General features: G+C 60.9%; 4 protein-coding genes across 8 annotated transcripts in view; 3 read left to right on the top strand and 1 right to left on the bottom strand.

Annotated features, from left to right (window-relative positions):
* Window positions 10–2,522, top strand: PHPT1 (phosphohistidine phosphatase 1). 4 transcript variants are annotated; one of them, XM_021413638.1, is made up of 3 exons: window positions 10–865; window positions 1,198–1,322; window positions 2,071–2,135. In XM_021413638.1, exons 1-3 carry the CDS (start codon window positions 39–41, stop codon window positions 2,133–2,135), a joined length of 1,017 nt encoding a protein of 338 aa, XP_021269313.1. In that variant the 5' UTR covers window positions 10–38. The 4 variants fall into 4 exon arrangements, with proteins under 4 accessions (XP_021269313.1, XP_021269312.1, XP_021269310.1 ...); XM_021413637.1 differs by having other exon boundaries at window positions 551–865; window positions 1,214–1,406; window positions 2,071–2,522; XM_021413635.1 differs by having other exon boundaries at window positions 749–957; window positions 1,198–1,406; window positions 2,071–2,522.
* MAMDC4 (MAM domain containing 4) lies at window positions 3,476–13,536 on the top strand. Its single transcript, XM_021414017.1, is given in 30 exon segments — window positions 3,476–3,989; window positions 3,992–4,111; window positions 4,798–4,911; window positions 5,002–5,175; window positions 5,337–5,462; window positions 5,681–5,826; window positions 5,905–5,989; window positions 6,214–6,342; window positions 6,570–6,716; window positions 6,814–6,899; window positions 7,155–7,313; window positions 7,896–7,980; window positions 8,108–8,257; window positions 8,364–8,477; window positions 8,672–8,803; window positions 8,907–9,037; window positions 9,107–9,212; window positions 9,399–9,515; window positions 9,731–9,865; window positions 9,963–10,093; window positions 10,200–10,410; window positions 10,584–10,721; window positions 10,846–10,967; window positions 11,085–11,175; window positions 11,294–11,440; window positions 11,792–11,926; window positions 12,083–12,210; window positions 12,285–12,399; window positions 12,485–12,660; window positions 13,249–13,536. Coding segments are annotated over 30 exon segments (3,975 nt in total). The 5' UTR covers window positions 3,476–3,712; the 3' UTR covers window positions 13,297–13,536.
* EDF1 (endothelial differentiation related factor 1) lies at window positions 14,693–17,941 on the bottom strand. The gene is made up of 5 exons (XM_021414059.1): window positions 17,782–17,941; window positions 17,548–17,599; window positions 16,516–16,676; window positions 15,834–15,927; window positions 14,693–15,274 (listed from the first exon to the last, which is right to left on the bottom strand). Exons 1-5 carry the CDS (start codon window positions 17,857–17,859, stop codon window positions 15,213–15,215), a joined length of 447 nt encoding a protein of 148 aa, XP_021269734.1. The 5' UTR covers window positions 17,860–17,941; the 3' UTR covers window positions 14,693–15,212.
* TRAF2 (TNF receptor associated factor 2) overlaps window positions 20,055–20,611 on the top strand; it is a 19,768-nt gene continuing 19,211 nt past the window's right edge. Inside the window, exon 1 of one of the 2 annotated variants that reach the window (XM_021413679.1) lies at window positions 20,055–20,151. In XM_021413679.1, coding sequence (XP_021269354.1) covers window positions 20,134–20,151 — 18 coding nt within the window. In that variant the 5' untranslated portion in view covers window positions 20,055–20,133. The remainder of the gene's footprint in view (window positions 20,152–20,611) is intronic. The other variant, XM_021413681.1, reaches the window with a different exon arrangement.

The raw sequence follows: 20,611 nt of genomic DNA, 5'->3' as shown, positions 1-20,611 counted from the left end.
CCCTCTGTAGATAGGTGTTTTCCCAGCGGGGCGGTGGGATGGGCACCCTCTGCTCCCCGGGGAGGAGGCCAAGGCGGGGGCACAGAGGCTGCGCCCGGAGCCGCTGGGTGTCGGGGTGCAGTGCCAGCAGGATCCCACGGATCTCAACGTGCCGCACCGCAGCCCCCCACACCCTGCCCACACCTGGGGCCCAGCGCAGCACTCTGGGACGCATCCCCCGGCCGGCACCCATCCCCTGGCCGGGACCCACAGAGCACTGCTGGACCACAGCGGGTGCGGGGTACTGCCTGCAGGGCTGCGCAGGGCTCTGCGGGGCCGGGTGGGAGCCGGGCTGCGTAAGGTCTCTGTGCTGCGGTGTCTGCGTCCTGAGCGTGGCACTATGTGAGCCGCGGGCGCGGCGGGGGCTCCGCGGGGGGTCCGGACCCGTGGCAGGCGCAGGGCGGGGAGGGGAGGGGACAGAGCGGGGACAGAGCCCGGCGCCGTGCCGGGCCCTACCTGGAGCAGGGCCACCCCCTCCGTCCGGCACCGTGCTCCGCCCTCCCGCGGCCGGTGGAAGCTCCGGTACCCGCCGAGGGGCTCGGGGCACAGGTCGCGACACCGCCCGCGGGACCGGTGCTGCCCCGAGCCCGTCCAAGGCCACGCACCGACAGCTCCGAACCCCGCTCCACCGCCCCTGGGCTGGGCGCGGCCGGAAAGGGGCGGGGACGTCACGGCGGCCGCTGGGGCGCGGCCTGGCGCTGATTGGTCGCGCTGCGCCGTACGCCCCGGAAGGGGCGGGGCCACCCGTTGGGGCGGGAGGGATGGCGGCGGCGGCGGCGCTGCGGCGAGTGGCGGACGTGGAGATCGACGATGACGGCGTGTTCAAGTACGTGCTGTTGCGCGTGTGCCCGCGCGCCGCCGGCGCCTCGGAGCCTGGGAAGGAGGTGGTGCGCGGGCACGGCTGGGCCGAGTACCACGGTAAGGGCCGGGCCGAGGGCGGGGTGGCGGCTGGGGCGCGGTTCCCGCGGAGCCGCAACGGGCGTCCGCTTGGCAGCGCGCTCCCGGGCTCGGCGCCCCTTCCCTCCCGCCCCGCCGGAGCTCCGGGGCGCTGCGGGACGGGGCTGCAGGGACTATGGCGGGCGTAGCACCCCCGCCGCTCCCAGCGCCGTCCCGGGGCGGTCACGGGGCCGCCTGACCCCGTGGTGCGCTCTCCCGCAGCCGATATCTACGACAGGGCGGCGGCCGAGCTGGAGCCGCAGGGCTTCGACTGCGAGTGCCTGGGCGGCGGCCGCATCTCCCACCAGAGGCAGGAGAAGAAGATCCACGTCTACGGGTACTCGGTGGTGAGTGGCGCTGCGGTACCACGGAAACAGCCTCCGGGCGAGCCCTGCGTGCGGCACTGCGGTGTGGAGGTGCCCAGCTGTGAGGTGGGCTGGGGTTGGGCTTGCCCCTTCGCGGGGGTGGCCGGCAGCCCCCAGAGTCCTGTGTCCCTCTGGGTGTCCTGGCCGCAGTGTGGGATCAGGGTGCAGCTCCTCCTTCGTGGCGGCTGCTGCTGTGGCAGTGCCCATGCAGGTCCTGCTGCACAGCACGGGGTGGCAGTGGGTGGCTGAGTGCAGACCTCAGCTGAACGGCCGTTGCCCTGTGCTGGGGGTGCCTGCGGGAGCTGCAAGCCCACGCTAGTCCTTTCCTTCTCCCCCCCCCCACCAGTCAGTGCTCATCCACCTCCCTGTGTCCATCACTGCTCCCATTCTCTGCTGAAGCCGTAACCTGCTCCCCGGGGAGCTCAGGGTGTGCCTGTGCACTCTGAGGGTGGCAGTGACACCAGCTCTGCTCCCAGTTCCCTACCCTCACTGGGGGGCGGGACTGCCCACAGATGGGTGTTGTGCTGCCTGGCAGCCTTCTCCAGGCTGACTGCACATGTCCTGAGCCAGTGCTGTGATTCAGTCACAGCCATTCAGCTTTCACAGACGTAGCGACCTGTCCTTTCTCCCACGGCATCCGATTGCTTTGAGCTGACTCAGTGGCTCACTAAGCTCTTCTGCAGGTGATAACTGCATCTGCTTTACTCCTGAATTCCATTTCATCTTGTAGGGCTTTGGGCGAGCAAATCACTCTGTGACTACGCAGAAGCTGAAAGCCAAGTATCCGGACTATGAGATCACCTGGGCAGATGAAGGCTACTGATGTGACCTGGCAGGGCAGCAGCACCAACCTGGAGCTGGTGGGATCGCTTCCAGCACTCACAAAATGGCAGCAGGGTCCCTGTGCTCAGCAATGCCCTGAGCTCTGCTGGGCTGCTGTCTTGAACTCACTGCACTGATGAGCTTCCATTCTCTGGGGGAACTTACCCGTCTCTGCTGTCACCATACTTCCCATGTGCCATGGACTCTCTTCCCATCTCCCTGCCACGGAGCCACGGAGCCGCAAAGCCTGTGGGTAAAGGCCTTTAACTGGGTGAAGCTGGTGGGCGGTCAGCTTCCCCTGCGGCAAGGCTTTGCCCCATGTATATGTGAGAATTAAACATGTTGGGGAGTGCTGCTGGCCCTGCTTGGTTGTGTGTTAATGGCTCAGCTCCTTCCTGCATGTCCTACGGGTCTGGTGCTTCCTTGCAGTGGGAACAAGTCCCCAGGTTTCCAGCTCTGCAGACATCTGTTGGAGGCAGTGTTTTGGGACTGACAGCAGAGTGCATGTCAGGATTAGCCTTGGGAGCAGCTGGAGTGAGGGAGGTGGGCCGTGAAAATAGTGCCTGTCCTCCAGTCCTGAGAACACCAAGCAGAGCTGGGAGACAGCTATGAGAAAGGGATAGGTCTCCATTGCCTGACAAAGGGGAAGGCAACGCATGCGCTCAGTCTTCTTGGGCAGAAGGAGCAGAGCGATGACAGTGGCCCTCAGAATGTGTCCCTTTATCTTCTGCCCCCAGCTACTGGGAAACAGTGCAGAGCTTCCAGGGAGTGTGGGCAGTGATTGATCACACCTCAGTGCTTGAATTCAACCCTGTGGACAGCCACCACTGACTTCTATGCTGTGTTGTTTCCCAGCTTGCTCTCCCAGGGGAGCTCTCTGCTTACACTTCCATGGTGTGGAAGATAGGGGGAAGGAGGGGCTGGGCGAAACAGCAGAGGAAGCTGGGGAAGGATGGGTGGCAGGAAAGCTCAGGGCACTGCAGGTCAGGCTGGCTATGTGAGTTTCTCCATTACTGCCTCCTACAAGGGCAGGGAAGTTGTTTGACGTGAACAAGAATAAGAAATCACTCAATGGTTTGGGCTGGAAGGGACCTTAAAGGGGGTGCCCCCCACCAGGTCAGGCTGTCCAGCATCCCATCCAGCCTGGCCTTGGGCACCTCCAGGGATGGGGCACCCACAGCTTCTCTGGGCCACACTGCCAGGGCCTCACCACTCTCAGAGTGAAGAATTCCACACATCTAGCCTAAATCTCCCCTTTCAATTTAGAGCGCTTACCCTTTGTCCTGTCACTACACTTCCTGATAAAGTGTTCCTCTAAGGCAGAATCTTGTCACCTTCACTGGGGAGGGATCAAACCACCCCAAGTTGAGTCAAGGCACAGAGCTCCTGTCTGCGAGCAAGAAAGTCATCTGCCATAGAGATCTAGAGCATGGCAGCACAGTGCCCTGGAAAAGCAGCTCAGGTGTTGACTCCTCCCCAGTATCTGGGGTCCCATACCCTGAACCCAAGTAGATGTCAGCCATCAAACCCAGGTAGGAGAGAGAAGTGTCATGGATCAATGGGATCGGCTCCACGGGGGTTACACTGCCTCGGGGCTCGGTGCCCCCTGGGGCCCTGCAGGAATCCCCTGGGGTGGCACATGGAGTGCCCCAGCTGGAGTGGCTGCTCTGCAGGAGGGCACAGGGTTCCTCACCTCCATGTGTCACCTCTCACACTCAGGAGTCGGGCCCCATCTTTTACTACACCTGTTGCAATCGTGCTGTGCGGCGGCACAGATAACAGAGGGGCTGAAGTCCAGAGTGGGGCAGGACCTGGGGAGCAGATTCCAGCTGGGGCTCGTGGTATGGCCTCCCCCAGCTGCTGCCTCTCCCGACTCGCTTCTGCCCTTGTCACATCCCTTCTGCCCATGATGTTGGGGCTCGCACTCCTCCTGTCCCTGCTGCTGCTGGGTGAGTTGTTTCCCTGGCTGGGGCTATTCCCTGGGTTGTGCTGGGGGGTGAGAAGGACTATAGCACTACTGGGCCCACCCATGCCTGCCCCATGGGGGGCTTGCTGCACCCCACAGCATTGTGGCAGCTTTCCCAGCTTGGGGGGCAGCAAACCCCCACCAGGTCTCTGCTCATGTAGACACAACGGGAATTCCCTGGGGTGAGTACATGCTGGAGCAGCCAGAGACAGTCCCTGTCAGACTGGGCAACACCAGTAGTTTTACTCAGCATGGAGAGGAAATTCCCAAACCTTCCTGGTTTTCCCCTAGATGGTAGCTGGGGCTTGGACCAGGGGTGTGATTTAACGGGGTGAGGGTGGCAGGGTTGGTGCCACGGCCCTGGTGGTCTCTGGTGCTGAGTGCTGGTGGTGGGAGATGCCAATCCATGAGGGTAGGGAGAGGGCAGGACCCCGGCCCAGGGGGATTTGGCCTTTCTCCGGGCCCTGCCCTGACTGCCAGCCCATTGAGCTGAGGTGGAGGTCCTGTCCAATGGATAATGCTGCTGAGAGCCGAACGCGCTCCCATGCAGGGTCCCAAATGGGGTTGCACAGATATCACCTGCAGGATGCATGTACCCTCTGTCACCCATGGTGACCCCTTGCCCAGCTCCTTCATGGGGTTTTCAGCCCCTTCTTTTCTCTATTGCAGCTGGGGCTGTCCCTTCCAGCAGGGCTGCTGTTGTCAACAGCTGTGGCAGCACGGCCGAGCACCGCTGTGACTTCATGTGCCACTGCGGTGACTGCTCCGATGAGAACCAGTGTGGTGGGTGCCTGCGAGCGGGTGATGGAGCGGGGGCACCATGGCTCCCTGGGCTGACCCAGCTGTGCCTTGACCCCTGCCCCCCCATCCCAGGGTACCTGGGGGTCTCGGCCGTGCTTGGCTTGCCCTTCACCTGTGATTTCGAGGAAGACGACTGTGGCTGGCGGGATGTGAGCACCTCCACCTACAGATGGGTGCGGGGCCGAGCCAGCCTGGGCTCGTGGGGCACGGGGCCGCACTCAGACCACACTGTGGGCACAGACCGGGGTAAGCAGGGGCTGTGCAGTGGGCTTCCACTCCTCCAGTCCAGGGTGCACCAAAACTCCTGTCCTAGCAGGGTGCCGGGGCAGAGCCCACAAGAGAAGTGCTGCCCATGGTGCCGGTGTCACTCCATGGGTGAAACCCCCACTCTGCTCTGACCTCCCCAGGGTGGTTCATGGTGACAACATCCCCCCCGGCAAAGGCCACAGCCACCGCCTGGCTCCGGTCACCAGTCATGCGGGAAGCGGCCGCCACATGTGAGATCTGGGCTTCGTACCACCTGTCGGGAAGCAGTGAGTGCACCCAGGATGCTGCAATGGGTACCAGGGCAGGGAGGCGACTATGGGGTCAATGAGGAGGGACAGAGCACCTCGAGATAGATCCCTGCCATCCTGCTCGCCTCTTCCATGCCCTTTACACGGAGGTGGCAGGACCTAAGTGTCCCCACCCTGGTCCAAGTCACTCCACAGGCACAGTCCCGTGTTGATGGCCACCTGTGGGCTCCCCACAGGACTCAACCAGACGGCATGCCCGGTGCTGCGCCTGCATGTGGCATTTGGGGACATGGTGGTGGAGCTGTGGCGGAGCCCTGAGCACATGGCTGAGGGCTGGCACAAGCTGGTGGCATACCCCGGCCGGATCGAGGGGCAGTTCCAGGTGAGATGGGGGATGCTGGGCTGCACTGGGAGCAGAGGATATCAGGATGACTCACCCAGCCCTCACTTTTCACTGCAGCTCACCTTTGCCCTGACACAGCCGCCCGCCTGTGGGACAGTGCTGGCACTGGATGACATCGTCTTCAGGAACTGCGGCTTGCCAGGTGAGTGCTGGGGCTGCTGGGATGGTGCTGGGACTCCGGAGGGGTGGCTGGCCTTGGTGCTCTGTACAAGCTCTCCCACTGCCTGTGGTGCCTTTGGGTCAACTGTCCCAGACAGGGCACATGGTGGACAGAGGGAGCCCATCCCTCGAGTGTGAGGAGCAGCCCGGGGGATGGAGCAGGGACCCCAGCACAGGGCACTGCTGACACTGTGTCCCATGGCCCAGCGGCTGGGCAGCAGCGCTGTGGGGCAGAGGAGAGCAGCTGCAGCAGAGGCTCCTGCCTGGCCCTGGGCCGCTTCTGTGATGGCACTGACGACTGCGGGGACGGTTCTGACGAAGCTGCGGAGCAGTGCCGTGAGCATCTCCAGCCCCGGGGCCAGGGGACATGGATGGGCAGAGGGTCTGAGCCCATGGGGCCATGGGGTGGCATGTGGATGGCATGAGTTATCCCAGCTCTGTCCCAGAGCTTTGCATCTCCAGGGACAAAACCACCCAGCATGTTTCGCATAGACCATCGTGCAGCCCCTTGCCTAGGGAGGGCTGGCCTCCATCCCTGTGTCACTGCTCTCACTGCCCCACAGAGAACTTCACCTCCTGCTCCTTCGAGGAAGATCTTTGCAGCTGGGAAGTGAAGGCTGGGCAGCTGGCATGGGGGAGGAACACGAGCTTGGACCTGGGGACCATGTCTGGCATTCCCACCCGGGATCACAGCACCAACAGCGCTACAGGTGTGTGCTGGCAGTGCGTCCCCTGCGCTCCCCACCATCCTTGTTCCTTCTGCCTTTGTGGCCGGCCCTGCTCAGCGCCATTGTGGTGTCTCCCCAGGATATTTCCTTCACACCATCGCCGGGGGGGCCAACAGCGCGGCCAGGCTGAGCAGCCCCACTTTCCAGGCCACCAACTCATGCTCCGTGAGTCACCATGGGCATTTGTGTGCAGAGCAGGGAACAGCAGCCCCACAGGCATGGTGGTGGTGAGGGACAGGGACCCCATTTGCAGGAACTCCTGCATGGGGTCAGGGCTACCATGGCTCTTTGCCTGGGGAGGATGGTGGGTCTGGGGGTGGTTGGTGGCATCTCCACTGCCTGGTGGAAGCACTGAGCACCCCATGGGGCACGGGGGCTCTGTGCTCCTGCTCAGCCCTCACTGCCACCACCTGGCCACAGCTTGTGCTCTACTGCCATCTCCATGGCTCAGCCACCAGCAGCCTCAGCATCTCTTACGTGATCAATTCCACTGAGCATGTGGTGAGAGAGAGAACAGGGGACACAGGCAGCTGCTGGGTCCGTGAGAGAGTGGACTTCAAGCTGACAGAGAGCTTCAAGGTGGGCTGGGGCCGTGCTGGGTGATACCCACAGCCCCTCTCCAACCAGGGACCCTGTGGTGACACTGCCCCAGACCCAAAGCCTGCCCCTACGGCGGCCTCCACCAGCACTGTTCCAAGGCCAGGGGCTCCCCCATGCCATGTCTCTGGTCTGTGGACCCCCAGTATGCTCCTGTAGGACTTGGGATTATGTGTTGGACTGGGAACAAGAGGCCAGGGCTGAGCATCCTGGTGCATCCCCACACCCCATATTTGCAAATCTCCCACAAGTCCAGAAACCACCCTGCTGGAGTGGGGAGGAGTCCTCACACACACCATGTCACCCCACAACTTCCCCCAGCCCACCTGCCCTCCCCTATGGCCAACCACCCACACAAACCCTCTCAGCCGTGGGGGCACCCATGACAGCACTTCAGCAGCACCTGGTGGCACTCTGGGCAGCCACAGGACACAGGACACAGGACATGCACATGGGCAGCACCACTGCCCCAACCCCACCGCTTCCAGCCCCAGCATTGCCCTCACCCCCTCACAGCCGCTTCCCCAGGGATGTGCTGACTGCCATCACGGGGCTTCTCTGCAGGTGCTGATCACGGGGGAGGTGAGCAGCGGCGGCACCGTGGCTGTCGATGACCTGATCCTGTCTCCGGGCTGTGTGCTGCAGCAGGGTGAGCTGGGACAGGGGTTACGAGGTGGGGCTGTGGCTGGAAGGGCAGTGCTACAGTGATGCCTGGAGCTGGGCTCAGCCTCGCACCCTGCCAGTGCCGTGCTCCAGTCCGCTGCTTTTGCCATCAGAGCCAGCTCCCATGGTGCTGCCCAGCCGGGCCCGTGCCAGCCCCTGCACGTCTGAGGAGTTCCCCTGCAACGACGGGGGCTGTGTCAGCGCCGAGCTGGTCTGCGACTTCACCAAGGCGTGTGCTGATGGCTCCGATGAGAACCGCTGTGGTGAGAGCCCGTCATGGGTGCAGGACACCTGACTCGCCCTGCCTGCAGTGCCAGGGGGTCCTGGCAAGCACTGTGACATGGCCACGCTGAGCTCTCGGTGTTGCAGGAGCCACCAACTTCGAGGAAGGGGCCGGGGGCTGGCATGACACCAGCGTGGGCCGGCTGCGCTGGGCTGTGCAGAGGACCACTGAGTCCATGGCCACCACCCTCATGGGAGCAGGTGAGGCCATTCCCACCACCCCAACGGTGCCCCTTGGTCCCCAGGAATACAGGGGCCCGGGAGGCACAGAGCCTGCTCCCGCCTGGGTGGAGGGATGTCCCATGGGAGGGGTGGGGGTGATGGGGGCAGGGTGCTTCTGCTGGCGGTGCTGTGCAGAGCTCTGCCCCCGCCTCTCAGCGTGTTTTTTTGCCCAGGGGCTTTCTTGGCCCTCCAGACAGGAGAAGGACAAATGGTGGCTCCTGCCAATGCCCGAACACCTCTGCTGGGCCCCTCCAGCCCGGCCTGCGCTATGGAGATGAGCTACCGCCTGCACAGCGGCCCCCAAGGTATCCCAGGCTGGCTGGGCCCTGCCAGCCCTGTGGCTGCAGGCTGGGTGGTGGCAGGAGGTGCAGTGCTGCCCATGTCCCCAGCACCATCTCTCATGCTCAGGTTTCCTCGCCGTTGCTGTCACGGAGCACTCCACAGGCCTGACACACCTGGCCTGGCACACGCGGGGGCACGGCGACGCGGCCTGGGACCATGTCCACATCCCGCTGGGGGAGAGGGCCCGGCCCTTCCAGGTATGGTCACGGGATGGCCCGGCTGGGCGCAGGGGCACAGCCCCCAGGGCTCACCACCACCACCCCCAGGTCGAACTGCTGGGGATGGCGGAGCTGCAGGACCCAGCAGACATCGCCATTGACAACGTGACGTTTGTGCAGTGTGACCCTGCCTTGGGGCCCCCGGGGGCTGCGGGTGCGTGGAGGCACGAGTGCCTTGAGCCGGGCTGAGCGGGCACTGCTGCGGCAGATGCCAGGCCCTGGGCTGGGCTGAGCGTGCCTCCTGTCCCCAGCACTCAGTGCCGCCTGGAGCAGGTGGCAGGGAGATGCGCTGTGTGTCTTATCCACACTGCCCTCACCACGGCTGCCTTTCTCTGGGCAGAGCTGTCCTGCAACTTCGAGGCAGACCTGTGCGGCTGGTACCAGGACTTGGGCAGTGACTTCCAGTGGGTCCGCAGCACTGGGCAGGGGCAGGGCTCTGACCACACCACAGGATCAGGTAAGGGCCTGGCTCCTCTCCCACCATCCCATTCAGCTGGAGGGGTGCCACAGCCCCACTCCCCAGGGTGGGATGTGCCCTGTGCACCATGAGCAGCCCTGAGAACTCAGGGGGTGAGCTCAGCTGAGCAGCACAGAGGCACACGGTCCCTGCATTGGTGACATGGCAGTGAGAGTAGGATGGGTGAGTGCAGCTCAGTTGCTCCCAATGCTCAGGATACTTCCTGGCCGTGGACCCCTCGGCACCATGGAGCCGCGGGCAGCGTGCGCAGCTCATCACCTACAGCCAGGAGCCCACTGCTGCCCCGCGCTGCCTCGCCTTCTGGTACCGCTTGGCGGGCCCACAGATCGGTATGTGGCCCTCCATCCTCACCAGCACAACCTGGGCTCTGTGGTGCCATGTTGAGCATTTACACAACACCGGCTCCCACTGCTGCCCTCCACCCAGGCACCCTGAGCCTCAAGCTGCAGCTGCAGGGAGCAGAGGAGACGGTGTTGTGGACCCAGCGGGGCAGCCAGGGCAGCGTGTGGCACCGTGGGCTGGCGACGCTCCCTGCCACAGGGCAGCAGCACTACCGGGTGAGGGCAAGGGGTGCTTGGTGGCACAGGGCTGTGCCGAGCCTGGTCTCTGTGCCGGGGGGCACAGGCCAGGCCACTCTGAAGCTGCTGTCTGGCCCGGTGGCAGCTGGTCTTTGAGGCACTGCGGGACGGCTTCATGGGTGACATGGCACTGGACGACGTGGCGCTGACGGCGGGCTCCTGCGGGGCCGAGCTCTCCTGCTCCTTCGAGGCGGGCACTTGTGGGCTGGTGGGCAGTGGGCAGTGGCAGTGGCAGAGCGGTGGCACCGGCACCACCACTGGCCCCACGGCTGACCACACCACTGGCACCACTGCAGGTACTGGGGCTGCAGCTCCGTGGAGCTCTGGGACACGCTGACCTGCCCTGCTCACACAGCTGCAGCGCTCAGCCCACTGCCCCCAGCCACGTGGAGGCTGCCCACGCAGACCAATGCCCCCCAGGAGGGCCAGGCATGGGGCAATCACAGCATGGGGGCTTCTCTCTCCCCAGGACATTACATGGTGGTGAATACTAGCAAGTACTCACTGCCCATGGGGCACGTGGCCACGCTCAGCTCTGCGCTGTACCAGCGTTCTGCGCCCACTCAGTGCCTAGCTTTCTGGTACCAGCTAAGTGCTGCAGCCCCAGGTGAGCCCTGTGTGCCCTGCACCATGTCCCCCACTCAGCACAGGTTGGGTACCATGGGCTGAGTGCCATTCTGTGCCATGGACACGCAACATGGCGCTGTTCAGCATTGCCATGCTTCCAGCAGGGACTCTCCGCGTCCTCGTGGAGGAGAACGGTGAGCAGAAGAAGCTGTTCAGCGTCAGCGCTATGGAAGGTGACACCTGGCACCGTGGGCACGTCACTGTCTGGGCAGACATGGACTGGAAGGTGAGGGAGGACCCCAGGCAGCTCCCTGTGGGATGGAGGCTGCAGGAGGGGCTGTGCTGATAATGGGTGTCTCCCCTGCACCGCGCGGCTGCCAGCCTCAGCATGCCCTCCCTGCAGGCAGTGTTTGAGGTGGTGGGAGCTGGGGGTGAGCACAGCTACGTGGCACTGGATGACCTGCACGTGTCAGACGGAGCCTGCTCTGAGCCAGGTGGGAGCATGTGTGCCGGGCACCTCATGGGGACACACAGCCACGGGGGTGGGGACAGCCCTTCCTTCCACTGCCAGCTCCCAGTGGCGTATGCATCTCAACCCATGTTTCTGCCCAGCATCCTGTGACTTTGAGTGGGATATGTGTGGATGGAGCAGCCCCTCAGATGAGCGCCTGCATGGCTTCACCTGGGGCTGGAAGAGCGGGATCCCCCTGGCCAAGTACCCCAGCCCTGAGCAGGATCACACCCTGGGCACAGAGGATGGTAGGAGACCCTCGGGGGGCTCTGGTGCATCTTGGGGGGAGCAGCAGGAGCAGAGGAGGGATGGGGTTACCCATGAATGTCCCCTCTACTGTGTCCCAGGCCTACAAGGGCTGGGACACAGATCAGTGCCTTCGTCAGCTCTGTCCTGGCCCCAGGTATGGGCTGGTACAGGACAGACACCACAAGTGGCTGTTGCCCCCCAGGCAGCAGCACAACCCTGCTGCGAGCCCCAGCCCTGCACGTGCTGTGCCAGCTGCCTGCACAGTGGCCCACAGCCTGTGCCCAAAGGCAGTGAGGAGCAGGGTGGGCTGTGGGACAGAGTCCACCCCGCATGCCACTCTGTCCCTCCAGGTCACTACGTGCACTTCGACACCCGCGTTCTGGGTGCAGGGGGCACCACTGCCCGGCTGGAGAGCCAGCACCTGCCTGCCACCACCACCGGCTGCCTGCACTTCTGGTACCATATGGACATCCCAGAGCACCTCTGTAAGAGCTGCCCCAGGGGGTGGGCAAGGGTGGGTGCTGCCCCTGAGGAGGGAGCATTGGCCTACAGTGGGAGCCATGGGACAGCTGAGGGCTTGGCTGCTCCCAGGGGCTCCGAGCTGCTACTGATACAAGGGCAGCTGTGCCCCTGTGCTGCAGCTGGCGGGGAGCTGCAGGTGAAGCTGCAGAGCGCAGCAGGGCAGCGCACAGCATGGAGCCTGGCAGGGCAGCGGAGCCAAGGCTGGCAAGGCAGCACAGTGCCCTTGGAGAGTCCCAGTGAGTTCCAGGTGAGCGGGTGCCCTACTCGGGTGCTGGGTGTTCTCCCTGTGCACCAAGCCCAGTGCCCCACCTTCCCATGCAGATTGTCTTTGAGATCACTTCACGGATGTGGCCGATGGAGGGGACCGTGGCACTGGATGATATCAAGTACAATGCCACTGGAGGCTGTGACTCCAGCCCAGAGGCGCCAGGGAAAGGTGTGGGTCATCCCCAACAACTGTATCACACATTCTTTGTGACTGTGGTCCCTGCAAGCCTGGCAGCATTTCTCTTCCTCTCCAGTGAAGTCTTCCAGAGGTTTTGTGGCAGAAGTGGTGCTCGGCCTTCTGCTGGCTGTCATCGTGCTGGTGCTGGCGGCAGCTGGCGGCTGGTACTGGCTGAAGAGGAGAGCTCAGGGGAGTGGGATGGCAGTGGAGAGCAACACTCCCCAGGGCTTCGACAACATCACTTTTCGAGATGTAAGCAGCAGCCCCAGCGCTTGGTGGTGTACAGGGCTCTCCTGTTGGCTCAGCTGCCCCCAGCAGTACCAAAACAATGCTTTCTAAAAGCTCAGCAAATCCCAGAAGGCACTCAGCAGGCCCACAGCCTGCCAACACGTCAGAGAGGGGCAAAGGGCTCTGCCCCTTATCTGGGTGCTGGCAAATGAGTGACCCCAGGACTGCGGGACTGACCTGGATACTTTGCTGCTGTGATCAGACATTTGCTCCCAAAACAGCTGAGGCTGCGCTCCTCCTCCCCAGAGCCCCACTGGGGAGTGGGTCATGCAAACATTGTTCCTTCTCCTTGAGCCAGCAACTTCAAACCTGCAGAGGCAGCTGAAAATACATTCAGTTTCCTTTGAGAAGTTTGTGCCACGCAGCCCCCAGCAGAGCCACCAACTCCTGCATCTGTGCCAGGGCCAATCCCAAAGGATGGAGCCCTCCGGCCTCACAGTGCAGTATGGCTGCTAGGACACATGCTGGCACATGGGTCATCCTCCCCAGAACCTTATATTTTCTGTCAGACTATGCTTACTACAACCAACTCACACTGACCCTTCTTTACAGGACAAGGTCATTATAGCACAAGTGCCAAAAGAGGGGGATGAAGACTGAACTAAGCCAGCACCACCCACCACCTCCTCGCACCCATGACATGTGCCCAGGGCAGAGCATCCCTCCAGCAGAACCTCGCACTCCATCCAGCCCGCAGCTGCCCACCCCATGGCACACTCACCGCCCCATGTCTCATACTGCAGAGCTGCAGCAGGCAGCAGCCCCCGGGGCACGGCTCGGCTGTTTCCACCACTACCTCCACACGCGCGGGAACAGCACTGCTGTTTTTTATAACATGAACTTTTTGCATCACATGGAGACAGTGTGACAAGTCTGTGCACTGGCACTCAGGGAGCAGGGGCTTCTCACAGAACTGCCCTCCCTGAGCGAGCAGGGTCCTCCTGGCTGCCCACTACTCAGGTGGAAGGGGCAAAGTGTGCCATTGTGCACCCCTCCAGGGTTTCCCAATGCCAGGATTAAGCCCCAGGGAGCAGCCCAGCAGCTCCCAGGGCACAGGAGAGCCCGGGCAGCCAGGCAGGACTGCAGGGGGCTGGGGAGGGCAGAGGTAGTGGGGCAGGGAGCACCATGCAGCACAACTGCTGGCAGCCAGCAGCCCCAACCCCGCTGTCCAGGACAGCCCACATTTGATTCACGGACTCTTCAGACTATGCGTTTCAATTTCACTGGGAGATTAAAAACTCTCCTAAGGTACAGGCTGGGCTCAGGGCCACGTCATCCACTGCTGCAGCCAGACCCTGGCAGACTCTAAGCCCAGGACCACTCATTTTTCCCCCACAGCTTTCAAAACAATTTCATACTTTTGCCTTTGGCAAGGCTGCCATGTAAGTGCAACAGCAGACAAAGCCATTCAGCCTCTGTGGAGGCAAATGGCTCATTAGTGAGCCTGCTCTCCTGAAACTTCCACAGCTTGGCTGAGGGGAACATAGCATGCCACTGTTGTGGTTTGTGGCAGAAGCCTGCTTTTCCTGCTGTTTTTGAGACCTCCTACTGCAGACAAGTCTCCTTTCAGCTCTGTTCCACTTAGGATATGCCACACAGTCACATCAAGCACAGGTATTAAAGCTCCACCACCAATCCCACTGTGGCAATGCACAACAGGAACGTTAACAAGGACATAAGGAGGGCTCTGGTTTCATATAAACACCCAATTGCTTCTGCATCAGCCTTGCTTTCTACAATGCCAGGGACTCTACTCACCTCCGCACAAGATAAAAACAGAGTATTGATTTCATCTCTGGGATGTAAGCCAAAGCTGCAGTCCTAATAGGCAGGGGAAGAAGCAGAGCAGCGAAGATGCTGTGACAACACCAGCTGTTACCCTTCACGCTTCAGGTAGATTCGTAACACTCCCAGAAGAGCAAGAGTGCTAACAGTATCAGCAACATCCAACCACAAAAATTTACAACCAGCTGGTAAACACGAAGCAACCATCCCATGCAACTGAAGGGTATCAAACTTTATTATAGATCTCTTTAAAACAGGCTGGAAGGAACAAACAAAAATGTCATTGCAACACAGTGACTGAGTCATCATTTCAAATGCAGACACTGATCAAACCCCAACTCTCCCAAGTTATTTATAATATATCCCACCCTTCCCCAAAATTGCTCCAATCAAACAATCACATTTCAGACAACCCCAAGTGTCTTAACATTAGCTGCTTCTAAACACCAAGATGCACATGTTTTCTGGCAAATTAGATGCAGTATTTTTTTTTGGGGGGGGGAGGGGCTTAGTTCATCAATCTCTGGAAAGGAGGAAGGAAAAAACAAAATCAGGAGAATCGCTTCTTTAAGGTTGCCTTTTTACAGCAGGTACAGATTCTGCAGATTTCCCCCCCAAAGCAAGTCTGAAACCCTCTTGTTCAGCTTGGCAATATGAAGAGAGATTCCGGTGGTTAAGGAGAACCAGCCAGACGAGATCAGTCTGAACAAACTGATTTCGAGGCTTTGTTGTCATTTCCCCTTGGGGCCGGTTTCGAGCGGTTTTCCAATATCCTTCCCACGCAGTTTAAGGCCTGGAGTAAGACAAAGGAGACAGCCATCAGCTGTTGTGCACTCCATCATTCACAGCTTTAAAATTTTTTGCTATAAAGGAGAGAGTGTCCAGAAAAGAAGGCAAGGAAATCAGATTTAGGAAGAATCATACTTCAGTTCGTAGGAACATCCAAAAGGCTCCAATTTGCTTGTGCATTGACTGTGTTTCTAGAAAATGGCAACTGAAGAGGAGCAGGAGAGCCCCATCAACAGTAGTGGATGCAAGATACTTTCCTGAGTTAGCATCAGACCTTCAAGAGTCACAAGCATATCATGAATTTTTAGAGGGACCATATACAACGTGCGGGTACCTCCCCGGGGCATATACACACACATAAAAATGGAGAGCAAAGGAGAATAAGAGCTTTGCATTCTTGTTTCAGTCAGCAGATACAAGTTTTTTATCAGCACACAGCTTAATGACACCACAACCTTAATAAGCTACAGTCAGGAACAGGTGCTGACATGGAAGTATGAATAATTTAAAAGCACCGCTTAGAACTGAAAACATTGTTTCTGAAGTCTACTTCCTTGACTTACCAATGGCTCTTTCAATCTTGCCCATAACCTGGTTATTGGGGATTGCTCTTCCTGATTCGTAGTCAGCAATGACTTGCGGTTTTTCATTGATTTTCTAAAAAGATATGATATGCCTCAAACACTGGCTCCATACAAAGTAAACACTCAGAATCAAACCCCCAGCGCTCACACAGATAAGCACCAATCTCTAATTACACCAGAGGATAATTAGATTAGAACAGAGGACAAAGTGCCTACTTACAAGCTTGCAGTATGGTCATTCTATCACCTCCCTCCACAATTCAGGTGATAGTGGCACATCCTGGACAAAGTTCCCTTAGCATCCCAGAAGGAAAACCACCAAGTACTAAAGCTCGTTAGTAACACAGTGAGCTTCTGAACACAGTGTCAGGCACAGACAGTACAAAAAAAACTCAGCGATGCTGAGCTCAGGGAAAAGGAGCAGGGGGAAGCCTCCAGCTCACCAGCAGTGACGCTGCCCGGGCTCTAAGCAGACATTCAAAGGCTGTGGGAATAATCTCCTAACTCTACACAAGTAATTCTCCTGGAGATTAGACCAAACTTCTCATTCATAATACCCATATGGAAATAGGAGAAGAGTCTAACTTCAGCTGCCTCGAGGTGCCTGTATTCATCTCCAGACTGCAAGAGTAGAGGCCAGAGGGTGTTGGGCAGTACTCACTGTGGCCAAGTCCTTCTGCGTCATGCCCTTGCTCTGCCGACCCTGCTGGATTACTTTGCCCACCTCCAGGGGAACTCTGTCATGGTGCAGCTCTTCTGTCTCTCGGTCAAGCTTGGCTGTGTTCTTTGTGATGAAGTGTTGCTTGTTTTGGCCTGCTGCCCCTATCATACAAAGCAAGAACAAAAAAAACCAAGAACAAACAAAACAAGGATCAGAGCTGCACCAGGAAGTATCAAAACAGTTTTTCTAAACACTCAGCTGCCCAGGATCCCAGAGAGCTTTCAAGAATTCATGCCAGCATCAGCAGTGACCTCAACCATATCCTGCCTGCTGAAGGTCAGGGAACGTGTTATCTCAACCCTGTTAAATGCTGATGTCTAAACGCTGTCATTTGAGGCCCTCCCTTTTCTTTACTGCACATCTGAATGTCACTCCATACATGCAAGCTTCTCCTATTACTTGGGCATTTAATATTCCAATTTCATTCCATACATGTATGTTTTCGCTACGGCATAGAGGAATTAAATATTTGAACTTGCGCCTTGTTTGCCTGGTTACAAGGCCGCTTCCACTCGAGTTTTTTATGCTATTGAGAAGTGAACTGTAACACTGTGTTCCGTTGCTGAAAGCCAGAGGTTCAGAAATACACTACTTGTTTTGTTTCTTCTTAACCAGAATATTTTAGCACTTTGAATCCCTTCTCTAATGTCAGTCTCTGAAACTCAGTGTCTTGAACAAGCTGCCGGGGCCGTCCCTGCCCAGGGATCAGCGGTCTGTGCGTTTACACCACCCTCAGCCTCTCGCTCTGTGGGGAAGAGCTTCAGAATTTGCATCAGCCGGGAAACGGGGGATTTTAAAAAGGTGCCCCGGAGGGAAGCGGAGCAGCTACGGAACTTCTTAAGGGTTACGCGATCAACCAGAGGAACAGCCGCGTGAGCCGGGACCGCGCGTTCAGGAAGGCTCTCCGGGAGCTCCGGAGCCGCCGATCGCCCATCTCCGGGACCCAGAAGCCGCGGGCCGCGCCGTACTCACACTTCTTGGAGGTCTCCACGTCCTCGCCCCGCCGCTGCGCTGCCAGCACCGCCTGCGGGAGCGAAGGGCCGCGCTCAGCCGGGGCCGGGCGGGAGCCACCCCGCGGGCAGCCGAGGCCCGGCCCCGCCCCGGCCCTTGCATCAGCCGAGCCGAGCCGCGCCCCCCGCGTGCCTCAGCCACGCTTCCCTCCGCGCCTCAGCCGAGGCCGGGCCGCCCCGCCGCCGCCCCGCTAACCTGCTTGGACTTGGCCTGGGCCGCGCTGGGGCCCTTCTTGCGCAGCACCGTCACCGTGTCCCAGTCGCTCTCCGCCATGACGCCGCCGCTGCTGGCCTCGCCCCGCCCCTGCCTCGGTGCCGCGCCCGCCGCTCCGGCAGCACCGCCCGCTGATTGGGCGCGGAACAGGTCCTGCCGCCCGCCCCCCGGCTTCCGCGCCTGTCGATAGGTCCACGCTCACGCCCGTCAGGGAAGGCGACCTCTCCAGAGCGGGGGGCGGGATTTGAGGCTGCCCGCTGGACTTTGGCAGAACGAGGAATTCCGTGGCAGATGTGACGCACTTCCTCTTCATAGGTAGAGAGCACTGACAATCAATCTGCCTCCAGTTCTCATTGGCTAGTGTGCACGGCGGGCTGGAGGCGGGCGCGCACACATTTTTGTGCTCTGATAGGCTAATGTAACTGCCAATAACTCCGCGCCTAGAAGTGATTGGTCTAAGCCTCGGGGGCTGTCAGGATTGCTGACCAATAGCTGCGCCCAGTTTGACGGAACGGTGTTCTGCGGGCGGGTCGCGCATGCGCGAGGCACTTTGCTGGCGCGTTGTAGTGCGGCGGGCGCGAGTTCGTGGTGGTGTTTGGTTCCGATCCATCCCGTCCGCTTCTTCTGTGCTCTCCCGGTCGGTTTCTGTCTGTCCCGGGAGCTCAGTGCGGAAATCCAGACAGCCGCGATACCGCCGTGTGCTGGGCAGTGCTCAGGATGAGGGAAAGCTACAGCAGCGCCCTCAGTCCCTCAGCTGAGACGCAGAGAAATCCCTGAGCTCTGAGTCCGAACGACCCGAAGGGCTCCGGGCACGGCCGGGAAAGCCCAGAGCGTCGCTCCGTCACTTCTGACACAAAGGGCGCGGGATGGGACGGGGCCGCTACTGTCACCCAGCGCGGGGTTCCCAGTAGGGCGCTGCCCAGAACTCGGCCCTGACAGCCCGAGGGGGTTCCCCGCCTGCAGCCCCGGGGCGGAGCGCCTCGGAGTGTGGGCCCCTACTGCAGAGCGCGGCCTGCCCTGCGGCTGCGAGCCGGAGCGGGCTGTGCGGAGCAGCACCCTACGCCCTGGTGCAGCAGCGAGCACGGGTGACATCGCTGCGGAGCACTGCCTGCGGGCGGCTCCTGCCCTCGGCGCTTCTTGCCGGCGTCACGTTTTGCTCAGGAAATGGGGAAGGGGTTTTCTTCACTGAATTACATAAACCCGTGAGGAACTGTAGCAACGTGGGGGGTTTGTACCCTTCCTTTCCCAGAAATGCCCAGGAGGAAAAGGAGCGTTGCGACAGAGGCAACGTGAAGGCAGTGGGGACACGGGCACACCCACCTCAGCAGAGCTCTCTGGGTTTGTGCCAGGTGAGGCCCAGAGCCCATCTTGTAGGGGCGGCCGAGCGGTGAGCTAGCTCCTGTTGTTTCGGGCTTTGCCCTCTCTGTGGGGCACCGCCTGGTGCAGCCAAACACCCTCCTCGCTCTCACCCAGAGCTGCGTACTGTGTCCTGACTGCTGCTGTCCCTCTCAGTCACCCTGGAGTGGAGCGCTGGGGCAGCGTCTCGTGGCTGGGCTCTGTAGCCCTCCCTACTTTGTGTAATGTCGTGTCTACCTACTGCTCAGCTGTGGGACACCCATGGGTGCGTTTGGCACAAGGGGTGGCCGTGGCCCTGCAAAGTGTCTCCTGCTCCACTGGAAGCCTTCATCCTCAGTGTCTGGGTCTCCTCCATCCTCCCACTATGACCAGCACCCACCCACTGGTGTCTGTGGGCAGTGGTGGCACCAGCTGTGCACAGGGCTGGGTTTGGTGACCAGCGTGTGGCACCCAGACCTCCGTCAGGTCCCCAGGAGCATCTGAATGGCCCCACAGCTCCCATCTCACCCAGCACACACCAGAGCCACACATGGGTGCTGGGGGCATGGGCTGAGCGTTGTCAAGCACTCCTGCCTGGCTGTGGCCAAGCAGGATTTCCCCAGCCCTGAGCGAATTCCCCTCAGGGTAAGAACGAGACCTCGTGTCCCGCCTGCACCCCGGGGCGGCAGAGCCCCGATGCCCCCAGCTCTGGGCCTTTGGGTCGTCCTCAGCCTCCCATAGGGTGCGGGGTGGGCACCCACTGCTCCTGGTCAGCACACTGTGGGGAGGGGTTCGCGGGGCTGCGCTCTGCGAAGGCGGCTGCTGTGTGACCTTCAGCAGCGCCGAGTTCCCCTGCAGAAAGCACCTCGGCGTGACCTCACCGCCACGTGGTGGGCGCTTGTGTTTCCCCATCACCTCCTGTGACACAGAAACCCGCCCGGCCCTCCGGCTGCTGCTGTGCTCTGTCAGTGCGGGTACCTGGGGCTGTGAGCAGCGGCCATGGCACTGTGCGTGCAGGTAGGGGCTGTGCTCACTGCTGGGCGTTGCCTGGGGAGCCCGGAGCTGGGGGGAGGTGGGGCTGGGGGCTCGGCAGGATTGTGGGCACAGAGTGGTGGCTGACCCAGGAGGGTCCTGAGGCCGACGTGGGGGCTCTGAGGCGGTGCTGGCTGCTGCTGATCCGGGGGACCCAAGCCCAGTCCTGGTGCGGTGCTGCCGGGGCCCCGAGGACAGCGCCAAGGACGTGGGGCCAGGGCAGGGTGACAGTGGAGAGGTGGCACTGTGCGGGTGCAAGTGACTGTAGGGGCGACACGCAGAGGTGACGGCGTGTGGATACAACCTGGGGGGCTTGGGGGGGGGGGGTGGCATGGAAGGAGCGGCAGGGTGTGGCCGTGGCAGGTGTGGCCGTGGCAGGTGTGGCCGTGGCGGCCCGCCCCCCAGCCGCCCGTCGCCAGGGGCGGGGCCGTGCCGGGCGGTGGCG

The sequence above is a fragment of the Numida meleagris genome, chromosome 16 (genome assembly GCF_002078875.1).
Source record: "Numida meleagris isolate 19003 breed g44 Domestic line chromosome 16, NumMel1.0, whole genome shotgun sequence".
Classification (NCBI taxonomy): domain Eukaryota; kingdom Metazoa; phylum Chordata; class Aves; order Galliformes; family Numididae; genus Numida; species Numida meleagris.
The sequence above is the reverse complement of the archived record's forward strand: the minus strand, read 5'-3'. Positions and strand labels throughout refer to the sequence as shown.